Here is a 12,665-nt window from a genome sequence, read left to right on the forward strand (position 1 = left end):
CCTAAAAATAAACGGATCAAGTGATATTGGAATTTTCATTTATAAATTCCCTGGGGATCTGCCAAAACTTCCATCAGAGACCTGCAGTCATTTGGGAGGAGGCACAGGCTGTTCCCAAGCTGAGGGAATTCAGGTGGGAGGGACGTGGTGATGGGGGAAGAATTCCTTACTGAGGGTAAAGTTGGGGTTTTCCAGAGAATCTTTGGCTGCCCCTGGAACCCTGGAAATGTCCAAAGCCAGGCTGGACAGAGCTTGGAGCAGCCTGGGAGAGTGAAAGGTGTCCCTGCCATGGCAGGGGTGGGATGGGATGGGATTTAAGGTCCTTCCCAACCTAAACCAGTCTGGAATTCTGTGGTTCTGTGGGGTCAGTGCTGTTGGATCCCTGTGGGAATGGAGCAGGAAATGCCCTCTTTCCCTGCTCCCCTTCCCTGCTCTCCAGGCTGAGAAAAATGTTTCCATTTTCCCCATCCCGATGAGGAAGGAAAGGGGGAAAGGGGGAAAGGGGAAAGGGGAAAGGGGAAAGGCAAAGGCAAGGGGAAGGGGAAGGGGAAGGGGAAGGGGAAGGGAAGGGGGAAGGGGGGAAGGGAAGGGAAGGGAAGGGAAGGGAAGGGAAGGGAAGGGAAGGGAAGGGAAGGAAGGGAAGGGAAGGGAAGGGGAAGGGAAGGGAAGGGAAGAAGGAAAGGAAAGGAAAGGAAAGGAAAGGACAGGAAAGGAAAGGAAAGGAAAGGAAAGGAAAGGAAAGGGAAAGAGAAAGGAAAGGAAAGGAAAGGAAAGGAAAAGGAAAGGAAAGGGAAAGGAAAGGAAAGGAAAAGGAAAGGAAAGGAAAGGAAAGGAAAGGAAAGGAAAGGAAAGGAAAGGAAAGGAAAGGAAAGGAAAAGGAAAGGAAAGGAAAGAGAAAGGGGAAGGGAAAGAGGAAGGGGAAAGGAAAGGAAAGGGGAAGGGAAAAGAGAAAGGGGAAAGGAAAGGGGAAAGGAAAGGAAATCACTCTGTTCTCTTGGGTAGAGGTGTCCCTTCAGCTCTCGAACTCCAGAGCTGATCCAGAGGAAAATGAAAAGGGGCTCATTGTGCTCACTCCAACACCTCGGGACCTTGGGATTGGCCTGGAGTTTGTTGCCTTTTCCTGCCTTTTCCAGCAGCAGAGGTTTCCCGTTCAGACCCTGAAGATGTGAATTCAGCCCCAATAAATCAGATTGCAGCTGCTGCTGTGCTCTGGCTCCCAGCTTTGCTTCCAGAGGGCTCATTCCCCCCGTGCCGGGGTGGATTATATTCCAAGCTGTTCCGTGCTCCACATTTGCTGCAGGAAAACAGCTGAGGGCCCAGATTTTGCAGTTTTATTTTGGGCATCTTGTTTGTTTTGAGGAAAAAAACCATTTCCTTCTATTCTGAGTTTTCAAAGGGAGGAATATCAGCATTTCCTTATCGCAGTGGAAGCAGATTCATGAGGGGAGCACCTGAATGTGGGAGTGAGCTGGGAATGAAAAACCTTTGGAAGGGAGAAGGGAAAAGGGAGAGGGGAAGCTCTCCTGGAGTGCCTGATCCTGGAGCAGCAGATTAGGGCTGAGTGTAATTAATAACGAGAAGAAATCCATGAAGTTGTTATAGTAACTGGGAAGTTGAGGTTGGAATTTATGATCCAAGTGACTCAGCTCTGGGGGAAGGGATGTGGGAGCCCACAGAGGGAGAGCTGGAGCTTCCCTTTCCCTGCTCCACCATTCCCAGGAAACTCTGGAATAGACCATGGACAAGGATCTTCCAAACCTGAGCAGGAAAACCAGCTCAGCCCATCCCTCTCCTCTCTCCACGTGCCTTGTGATCCTGGAAAAGTTGGGAAAAATCTCCCCAAATAATCCATGTAGCAAGTAAATCCTGCTGCTCTTTTTCCCCGGGAATACAAGAATGCCCTTCAGCTTTCCAGCAAAGCAATCTCAAAAAATGAGAGCTTTTAAAACTCCCCTCCTGTTGCTCCTTTGGGAATTCGGGGAGCTGGGTGGGGATTTCAGGATTTGGGAGTTGCACATCCTCTTAATCTGCATTTTTTGTCTGAGGAAAACACATCCTAAGAATAAAATGGGAAAACCTGTGGAGAAGTTGGGTCATTCCTGTGACTTGGAGAATTTTTGTGTTCTGTTTTTATATTTGCAGCACTGGTTGCCCAAAAAGAAAATATTTGGGTGTTAGTGGGATATTGTTCTTTCCAGGTAGCCTCAAGTTTGGGTGGAAAAATCTCCTGGATTAGCTTGAAATGGTTCTATTATGCCTCAAGGCCTCAACCTCCAAAATCCCAGAATGCAGGACTGGTTTAGGTTGGAAGGGAAATTTAAAATCCTCAAATCCCCACTATCCCAAACTGCTCCAGCCTGGCCTTGGGCACTGCCAGGGATCCAGGAGCAGCCACAGCTGCTCTGGGAATTCTATTCCAGGCTCTCCCCACTCTCCCAGCCAAGAGTTCCTTCCCAATATCCCAGGGAATTCCATCCTCTGGCAGCAGTCTCCATTTTCAGGTGCTGTCGTTCCCCAGAACCGGGATTTTCCTGGTGAGGCTGGATGGTTCCAGGTTGGCATTCCTCTTGGAACACCCTGGCACACTCCTACATCCCAATATTTCGGAATTTCCACTTTTTCAATTCCCTCTGCAACCTCAGCATGGAATTATTTGAGCAGGAGAGGCAGATTTCTCTATGGTGTCACACAAGGACCCTGACCCGGAGCTGATCCTTGGGAAATGAGAATTTCTTGCGGGAAGCGCTGAGATTTTGGGAGCAGGGGTTATTAAACAGGGTTAATTGCAGCCTTTGAAGTGATGGAATTGGATAAAAACTTCCCAAAATGTTCAGCAAGAGGCAGTGCAAGGATCACTCCTTGTAATTAAAGGGGTTTTTGATAACTGGGAAAGAAATTACTGGGAGAAGTTGGGGGGAAATGCTGGAATTGCCACTTTCACCTCACTTCAGAGCGCTTCATTCGGGAGGGAGTCGCAGAATGAGCGAAATCACTTTTTCATAAAAAAAACACTCTGATCATTCTGCCTGGCATCGAAAATAATGTAAATATTTGCCCAAGAAGCAAAATACCAGATCCATAAGGAAAGAAAACAACCACAGTCTGAGGAAACAGGAACATCTGCTTTGGCTCTGAGGAAAAATCCTGGAATAAGAAAACTGAAATGTCCCTCTAAATCAAGTTTTCCCCCTTTCATCTCCTGTTATAAATTGGTGCTGTCCAAGATGCCACTTCAAATATCTGAAATAAAATATGGAAGTGGCTGGTGGAAAACACGGGAGCATTTCCAGCATGCCAAATGCTTTTTCTTTCGTCTTAATTTCCTTTTTTTTTTTTTTTTTTATTGCATGGGCAGACAGAAGTTTCAGTCTGGAAATTGCTAACACGGGAGAAAACCTGAGATAAATCAGATTTGGAGTTGACCACGGTGCTGTCATGTCCTGTTTAATATTCCCAGTGCCAGGCTTTGCACTTTTGGATGAATATTGAGGAAAAAGCAATTTCTCAGCTCCAGAATGGGAAGGAGAGGGCACAGATTTAAACAGCAGCAGGAATTTCTTGTGGCACAAATCCTCATTTCCCCTTTTTATTTGGATTTTGCGCGTGCCTGTGGTCGGAAAAGCCGGATAATTCATTGGAGGTGTTTGTTCTGATTGGCCATGGAAGGTGTTTGTCCTCAGGGCCTGGAATTGGTTTTAGCTGCTGTTCCATGGCTGTGTTTGGGAATCTGGGATGTGAGAAAAGCAGGATTCTCTCCGACAGAAAACCAGGATGCTCCATCCTGGAGAGCCCTTGAGCATACAGTGAATTATGGGAAGGGAAAAGGGAATTTTGGGGGATTTGCTGCCATTCCTCAGCTCCCGTTTTCTGGGTGTGAATCCTGGAATGATTTGGGTGGGAAAAGACCTTAAATCTCATTTTTTCCAACTTACTCCAAGCCCCTTCCTTACAGGTCTCAGCTTTCCCTTGGTTCTCCTAAAAAAAGTGGATTTCAAAGCCTAAAAAAGTGGGGATTTGGGGCAATTTTTGGCTCTGCAAAGATGGAATTTTGGGTTGAAGGACTTTGAGGTTTCAGCCGTGACGGAATTCTGATGTTCTTGCGGTGTTCCCACGAGGGGTTGAGCTTGGAAAGCCCATAAAAAGGGGGTTTAAAGGCTTAAAAAGTGAATTTTAGGGCAGTTTATGGCTCAGTAGACATGGAATTTTGGGGTTGAGTTGTTTGGAGATTCAGTCTGGAATTCCTTCATGGAATTCTGGTGTTCTTGTGGAGTTCCCAAGGGGCTTTGAGCTTGGAAAAGCCCGAAAAAGTGGATTTAAAAGCCTAAAAATGAAGTTGCTGCTCTAATTTTGGATTTGATCTTTCCCCATTATCCTTAGTGGGTTTTCCAACAGGAAAAAGGGGCAAGGTTTGGAATATCCCTATTTTCCAAGACTTCTGAAGACGAGCTGTTCTCTTTGTAGGCTCAGCTCTGACCCCAATGTTCTTGGGGTCATTTGCTGCTCGGCTCTGAAATAAAATTAAAAAAGAGAAAAAATTCCTTCTTTTCAGGCAATTTGGCTTTTCCCAGAAAAACTCTTGGGGAAGGAGATCTGAGGATTTTAAAACCTTTTCTTTTGGACAAAAGGTCCTAAAGCTCAACCTGTGGGAGAGTTTAGGGGAGGAAGAAGTGAATGAGGGACAGGAGCCAAGGGCTGCTTTAGTTCTGCAGTGTTTATCCCATAATAATCCCCATGGATCTGCAGCATTCCTGTTTTCTGGAGGCTCAGCAAAGCTTAGGGGTGACAATAAAAACACAGGGGGAGCATCAAGTGGAATTTAGGAAAAAATCAGCCAAAAAATCTACAGGAGGGAAATCTGCCTGGCTGAATTTTCTGGGGTTTGGTGTGTTTTAAAGTTGATATAATAATAATAATAATAATAATAATAATAATAATAATAATAATAATAGTAATCGTGATAGTGATCAATTGTGATAATGATAAAATAAAATAAATACGTGATAAAATAAAATAAAATAAAATAAAATAAAATAAAATAAAATAAATCATGATAATGATAAAAATTGTAATAATTGTGATAACAACAACAATAATAATAATGGTTCTGACTCTGAGAGCTGCTCAGCTGCCCTGAGGAGTGGGAGGCTCTGCAAATAATTTGCTCAAGGAACAAGAGGGAGAGAAATTGCATCTTTTAATAGTCTGCCTCATTTTCCCCTTAATTGCCTTGGAAGTCCTGATGTGGGGAACACTTGAACTGAATCCTTTGGAGCTGTCAGAGCTGATTTTTAATTTCACTCCATTTTTGCACAATAGGAGATGAGCTTTTTAGAAAGATTAAAAATCCCAGACATAATCAGGAAAATAGAAATTTTTTTTCTGCTCAAGCTGTGAATATTTTCTGGAAGTTTCCTATGAAAAATGGGCTAGTGAAAATTCCAGGAAAAGAAATCCGTGAAAATATCACCAGAAAATGGTGAAAAATTGAGAATTGTGTTTCATGGGAATTCCACAGAGCACCTCAGGCCTAAGGACAGCAAAATATGGATTTTTTTTTTTTTTTTTTTTAACTGAAAGAAATGAAGAGAAATGACAACCTGGTCATCTCTGCAGGAAATCTGGGAATTCCTGGAATTTCTGGGACAGACTGACTGGGGCATTCCCAGCTTTATTGCTGATACCCTGGGAAGGAACCTCCTAATTAAAGCTGAGGCACGGTTTTAATAGTAATTAATTATTTAAAGGTAATTTTTTGGCCATGCCCAACTTGGTTGGAATTTTCTCAAGCCTCTACAAAGATCATCCTGCCTTTAACATTTTTTTTTCTAGTAAGAAAATTGGTTGGATTTATTCCTGGAGATAAAATTGTGACTTTATCCCGATGCCTGATGGCTTAAACCAGCAAATTTGGGTTTTGAACTCAGCCTGGCAATTAGGACTAAGCTCAGGGCAGCCCTGGGAGAGGCCAGAGGGGGAAAATCCTTTCTCCAGAACCTTGGGAGAGGCCAAACCAGAGGAATTCCTTCTCCAGAGCCTTGGGAGAGGCCAAACCAGAGGAATTCCTTCTCCAGAGCCTTGGGAGAAGCCAAACCAGAGGAATTCCTTCTCCAGAGCCTTGGGAGAGGCCAAACCAGAGGAATTCCTTCTCCAGAGCCTTGGGAGAGGCCAAACCAGAGGAATTCCTTCTCCAGAGCCTTGGGAGAGGCCAAAGTGGAGGAATTCCTTCTCCAGAGCCTTGGGAGAAATCAAACCAGAGGAATTCCTTCTCCAGAACCTTGGGAGAGGCCAAACCAGAGGAATTCCTTCTCCAGAGCCTTGGGAGAAGCCAAACCAGAGGAATTCCTTCTCCAGAGCCTTGGGAGAGGCCAAACCAGAGGAATTCCTTCTCCAGAGCCTTGGGAGAAGCCAAACCAGAGGAATTCCTTCTCCAGAGCCTTGGGAGAGGCCAAAGTGTAGGAATTCCTTCTCCAGAGCCTTGGGAGAGGCCAAACCAGAGGAATTCCTTCTCCAGAGCCTTGGGAGAGGCCAAACCAGAGGAATTCCTTCTCCAGAGCCTTGGGAGAAGCCAAACCAGAGGAATTCCTTCTCCAGAGCCTTGGGAGAGGCCAAAGTGGGAAAATCCCTTCTCCAGCTGGGTGATACTGGTGGTCTCAGGTAGCAAAGCTAATGAGGATGAGAATGGCAGTGGTAGGAGATAAAGGCTGTGGCAGCTCTAAGGGAAAATCCAGCTCATGGAATCCAGCAGAGGAGGGATGTGGAGCTCTTGGAAGGAATCCAGAGGCTGGGAATCCCAAGCCTGCGCATGAAGATGTGTTTTAGGGATTTCTGTAAATAGTGGAGTTCACACTGGATGAGCTGGCAGCTGTTCTTTAACCGCTGGGTAGGAAACTCAGGCTTCATCCCGTGCATCCATGGGATTTTATTCTGCTTCTCCAGGATGGTCCCAGGGATGGAGCAGCTCTGCTGGCAGGAAAGGCTGGCACAGCTGGGAATGTTCATCTGGAGAGGAGAAGCTTTGGGGTGAGCTCAGTGTGGCCTTGCAGGGCCTGAAGGAGCCCCAGGAAAGCTGGAGAGAGACTTTGGACAGGGATGGAGGGACAGGACACAGGGAATGGCTCCCAGAAGGTAGGGGCAGGTGGGATGTTGGGAAGGAATTCCCCCCTGGGAGGGTGAGGAGAGGCTGGGATGGAATTCCCAGAGCAGCTGTGGCTGCTCCTGGATCCCTGGAAGTGTCCAAGGCCAGGCTGGACACTGGGGCTTGGAGCCACCTGGGAGAGAGGAGGGTGCTCCATGGCAGGAGGTAGAGCTGGATGAGCTCTAAGGTTCCTCTCAACCTAAACCATTCCATGATTCCATGAAATCCCTCTTTTCTGAATCACTCTTCCCAAGTTCCAGCCATTAGTGCTAATAGGTGCCCTTGCTTATGTTTTACAGAGCTCTGTGAAATCTTCCCAGCTATTGCTGGGAATGAGAACAGCTTGGGTTTTCTGAGGAGGAGGGAATTTCTCGGAGCTGCCAGAAGCTCTGCAGAGCACTTGAGCTGTTGCTGCTCACAAGAAATGGGAAAAGGTCACAGAAAAGAACAACATTTTCCTCAGCAAATAAGTAATAAAGAGGGGAGATTCTTAGGGATGTGTCCAAGGAGGGCTGGAGCAGCTGAGGGAGCTGGGGAGGGTCTGGAGCCCCAGGAGGGGCTGAGGGAGCTGGGAAGGGGCTGGAGAATCCCTGAGGGAGCTGGGAAGGGGCTCAGCCTGGAGAAAAGGAGGCTCAGGGGGCTCTTGTGGCTCTGCACAGCTCCTGACAGGAGGGGTTTGGGATTTGCTCCCAGGGAACAGGGATAGAGACAGCAGGAGAGGGAACGGCCCCACAGGAAGTTCAGCTTGGATGTTGGAAAACAAATTTTCCCTGGAAGGGTGCTGAGGCACTGGAATAAGTTGCCCAGGGAGGTGTTGGAGTGTCTCTGTCTGGAAGTGTTCCAGCCTTTCCCTCCTTCCTCATTGCCCAGAGAAGCTGATGCTGCCCCTGGATCCCTGGCAGTGTCCCAGGCCAGGTTGGAGCAGCCTGGGACAGTGGGAGGTGTCCCTGCCCAGGATGGGGTGGAATGGGATGAATTTAAATCTCCCTTCAGCACTCCATGATTTTGTGTGAAGCAGGAGCCCATCTGTTCCTCCTGCGAGAGCCAGACCTGAGATTGTCACTTTTTTTTTGGTGGCTGTCACCCTGTCTGAGTCAGTGCCTCTCCCTGTGAAGTTCTCTTGGATTTTAAGGAGAATCCATTTGAATCCCAGCTCCCAAGTGATGTAATTCCCTGTGGGATCAGATGATCTCCTTCATCCCTTTCCTTAGAAAAGCTTCTGCAGTAATTCACAATTCAGTGTGCCTGGGGTTTATTATCTCTGAGCATTTTCGGGACCAGCATTTTGTTGGGAGGAAAAATCCTGCTCCAGTGCTGTGGTGGAAGTGAGGAAGAAGCAGGTGTGGGGCTGCAGGATGTGCTGTTATCGGGGTTTCACGGGGATTTGTTTGGGGTTTCACTCTCTGTTTGTGTCCTGCCTCCCAGAAAAGTGGGAGGAACTGGATTTGGAGGCTGAGAGGAGCTGGATCAACAGCTCTGCTTCCCAAAACTGCTGTTCATCCAGGGAGTGGGGAAATGGGATTGGGAGCCAGCCTTGGCTGTGTTTGTGGGACAGGGAGATCTTTAGGGCTGAGGGGATCAATCTGCTCCTCACATCCCCTGGAGATTTAACCCTGCCCATGGAGAAGCCCAAATGTGTGGGAAAACACAGGATGGAACGTGGGTCTCATATTCCAAACCCTCCCAAACCTGCACGTGAGGATGGGTTTTAGGAATTGCTGTAAACAATGGATTTCACACTGGATGAGCTGGGCAGCTCTTTTGTAACCAGTGTGTAGGAAAATCAGGAAAAGCATCCATAGGATTTTATCCTCACTGTCAGCTGCTTCTTGGGAACCCTTTCATTCACACCCTGGCTGGATCCCTCTGGAATTGCTGGAGTGTTTTCCCACCAGTTTTGAAACACGTGGTCAGGGAACACAAAAATCTTCAGGTGGAAGCTTGGTGTAAAAAGAAAATTCATATTCCACTTGGGATATATTCCAGGAAAATGGATCAGACCCAACTGCAGCACTGATTTTTCTTCACAATTTATTTACAAGAGCAAAGCTTTGCTGCTGTTCAGCATTCCCTGATCCCAGACCCAAAGAATCCTCTGGGATACAGGGTTTTTTTTTGAGGATTTGGGTACTGGAACTGTAATAAAATCTGCATCAATGAGAAAGTGTTTGTGAGGAAAAAAATTCCCAGGAAGCCTCTTTGGAATGTTTTCCTCTGGTTTATTCTCGCCTTAAATGTTCATCCCAGGTGTCAGATTTTTCTGGGAAGGCACAGGAAAGAATGAGTCAGATTTTAATGGGAATTTAGTCATGACTAAAGGAAGTGTTGGGTTTTCTTCAGGCCTCAGAACTGCAATTCCCACAGAGCAGAAGCTGGATCTTATCATTATCCGTATTCTGCTTAAATTAACTTTGAAAAATCAATAAATACTTCTAAAGCTGTGGTGTGAGAGGGGTCAGATTTTCACAGAAATGATCTTCCAGTCAGCCTGGCCCATCCCTCCATGTCCCATTTCCTGCTGTCCAGCCTGGTCCTGGAGTTCAGCAAAATTTGGGAAATATTCTTAAACTCTCATTCCTTTGGATTTTTTTTTTTTTCCAAAGAATATGTGGATTGAGGTTTACTGGAGAATGTGGAGGTGGTGTTGGTTGGAATTGATGATCTTAAAGGTTTTTTCCTGGCCTTGATGGTTCCATGATTCTCAGGAGTTTCTCTGGATATTTATTTATGTGGGTGTTTCTTTATTTTGTTTTTCCTTGTGAACTTGCACATTTTCAGGAAGCAGCTCCAGTTTGTGTTGGGATCCCAGTCCCTGCAGACCAGGGCAGTGACAAACACCCCAAACTGGGCTTTGTTAAGCCCAAATGGGACTTTATTAAACACAAATCTGCTTCATTCTACTGCTTCCTTTTGGTTTTCCCATGAATTTTGTCTACATATAAAGGAATTTTTATTTTTCCTGGCAGTGAGCAGTCATTCCATGTTATCCCTATCTGTGCATGTCGTGGCCATATTTAACATTGATATCTGGGGATTTATCATTTCATCCTTTAAATAACAGGGCTTTTAATTTCTCCTCATTGTTGAAGATGGATAAAATCGTTCCACTTAATCTGGAATTGGGTTCTGCTGCTTGAGCACAACGTTTGTGCTGCTCAAAGGGCAAAGGCTGTTGGAGGGGATTTTCCACAATGGATAAAAGGGACATTTGGAATCATTTCCCCCGGGGAGCAGAGGGTGCCCAGCGTGGAGAGGTTCAGCTGCAGAGGGAGCAGCCGAGGAGGGCTGGAGCAGGAGATCCTGGGGGCTCCTCCCAAGGTGGCATCCCATAATTCCTGCAGTTTCCTCACTCCTGGATGTGCTGTGGATGAGGAGCCAGCTGAGCTCTGTGGAGATGGGATTTTTCCACATTTTGGGTTTTTAACAATCCTTCCAGTTCTCTGGGGTATAACCCAACCTGGGCATGTACAGGTCATGCCCTAACCTTAATCTTAACCCTAACTCCAGTCCTAACCCTAAACCCACCCTGAGGTTCTGCAGGTCCTGCCCTTACACTAACGCCAACCCCACCCCTAATCCTAACCCTAAACCCTCTCTGAGGGTTCTGCAGGTCCTGCCCTTACACTAACCCCAAACCTACCCCTAATCCTAACCCTAAACCCACCCTGAGGTTTCTGCAGGTCCTGCCCTTACACTAACCCCAACCCCACCCCTAATCCTAACCCTAAACCCACCCTGAGGTTCTGCAGGTCCTGCCCTTACACTAACCCCAAACCTACCCCTAATCCTAACCCTAAACCCACCCTAAGGGTTCTGCAGGTCCTGCCCTTACACTAACCCCAAACCTACCCCTAATCCTAACCTTAAACCCACCCTGGGGCTGTACAGTTGCTCGAACCTTAATCTTAACCCTAACTCTGATCCTAAACCCATCCTGAGGTGGTGCAGATCCTGTCCTAACTGTAACCCTGGGGGCTGTGCAGGTCCTACCTTAATCCCAATCCTAACCTTAATCCTAACCCTAACCCCACGAGGGAATGGGATCTGGAGTTGAATTCTTAGGGAATGCTGCTGATGATTAGGGTAATAATGAAATAAAAGGTGCATCACCACAGCAGGTGCTGAGCTGCTGAAACACTGAGATATTTCCACATAAAAAGGGTGAGGTCCAGAGCAAATATTCCACAAATCCCAGCAGCATTCCCTGCTCCCTGCCCACACCACACTGCCCAAAGAGCACCAGAGCAAAAAAACCTGCACAAAACTCCTCCGAACCACAAGTCACCCAGGGCGTGACTTGTTCAGTTTTAATGTGCCCAGCAGGGGTTTGTGCCTTCCCAGCAGACTGGAGATGGTTTTCCATGAAAATCAGCGAGGATTGAGGAGATGCAGCCTGGTGCTCAGGAAAAGTGAATCCCTGGAGCCCTGCAAAACTTGGGATGAGAGTGGGAAGCAGCTGCAGGGAGGCAGCGCTGCTGTGGGGTGGCACCTGGGGACACAGTGGGGCTGCTTGAGGGATGCACTTGGTGAGCCTAAAAATCTTCCCCAGCCTTAAAAATTCCAGAATTTTCTCCTCATGGGCAGCCAGGAATAAACCAGCTGGGAATTTAGTGGTGTATTTGTTATCAAACCCCGTTTAGTGTTCAAAAATATCTAAACATTTATATACCAAAATTATAGATAGATTTCTATAATAATGTTAATTAGCATATAATTAATACAATTAATATCGAATATATACATATATAATTATATATATAAATATATAAATTTACAGAAATATATAGAAATATATATTGATATATATATAAGAATTTGTTACATATTTATATACATAATTATACTATATATAATTATATAATCTATACACAATTATATAATATATAATATATAATTATATCTAATTCAATATATATTTGAATTTTAAAATATATAAGCAATATATAATAGATAATTTATATATTTGTGTGCATAATTATATATTATATATAATTATATCTAAATAACTCATACATATTCATAGACATTAATTTTAATATATAATTACATAATTATATCTAGAATTATATACATATATTTTAAATTTTAATTATATAAATATATAATGTATGTGTGTTTATAAATAGAAATATATAACAATTTCTTTTCTTTCAGGTTGCCCCTCTGAAGAATTTCTGTTTACCTGAAGTTTTTTATCCTGGGCTGCACTTGCAACTTGATAATGAAGAAAAGCAGAAGTGTCATGACAGTGACTGCAGATGAGGTGAGTTCCTGCTGAAGGTTTATTTTTCCTTATTTTTCTTTCCTTTTCCTTTTTTTTTTTACATTGTGAAGATGAGCTAAAAATTGATTTTGTCTTCTTTGGTAAATATAAACTGGTTTGGCTTTGATTGCTGATGGATAATCTTGGAGGGTTTTTAGATAGGAAGAAGAAAATAAAAGCAGCACATTAAAAATGAGCAGCTCAAGCCTGGGAAGGTTCGGAGGAGTTTTGTGCAGGTTTTTTTGCTCTGGTGCTCTTTGGGCAGTG

General features: G+C 45.2%; 1 protein-coding gene across 1 annotated transcript in view; it reads left to right on the forward strand.

The window, feature by feature from the left end:
• The window catches only part of PDE4B (phosphodiesterase 4B), a 180,761-nt gene that overhangs the window by 8,665 nt on the left and 159,431 nt on the right, over nucleotides 1–12,665 (forward strand). Inside the window, exon 2 of the mRNA XM_053985728.1 lies at nucleotides 12,290–12,398. Coding sequence (XP_053841703.1) covers nucleotides 12,357–12,398 — 42 coding nt within the window. The 5' untranslated portion in view covers nucleotides 12,290–12,356. The remainder of the gene's footprint in view (nucleotides 1–12,289; nucleotides 12,399–12,665) is intronic.

The sequence above is a fragment of the Vidua macroura genome, chromosome 9 (genome assembly GCF_024509145.1).
Source record: "Vidua macroura isolate BioBank_ID:100142 chromosome 9, ASM2450914v1, whole genome shotgun sequence".
Taxonomy (NCBI): Eukaryota; Metazoa; Chordata; class Aves; order Passeriformes; family Viduidae; genus Vidua; species Vidua macroura.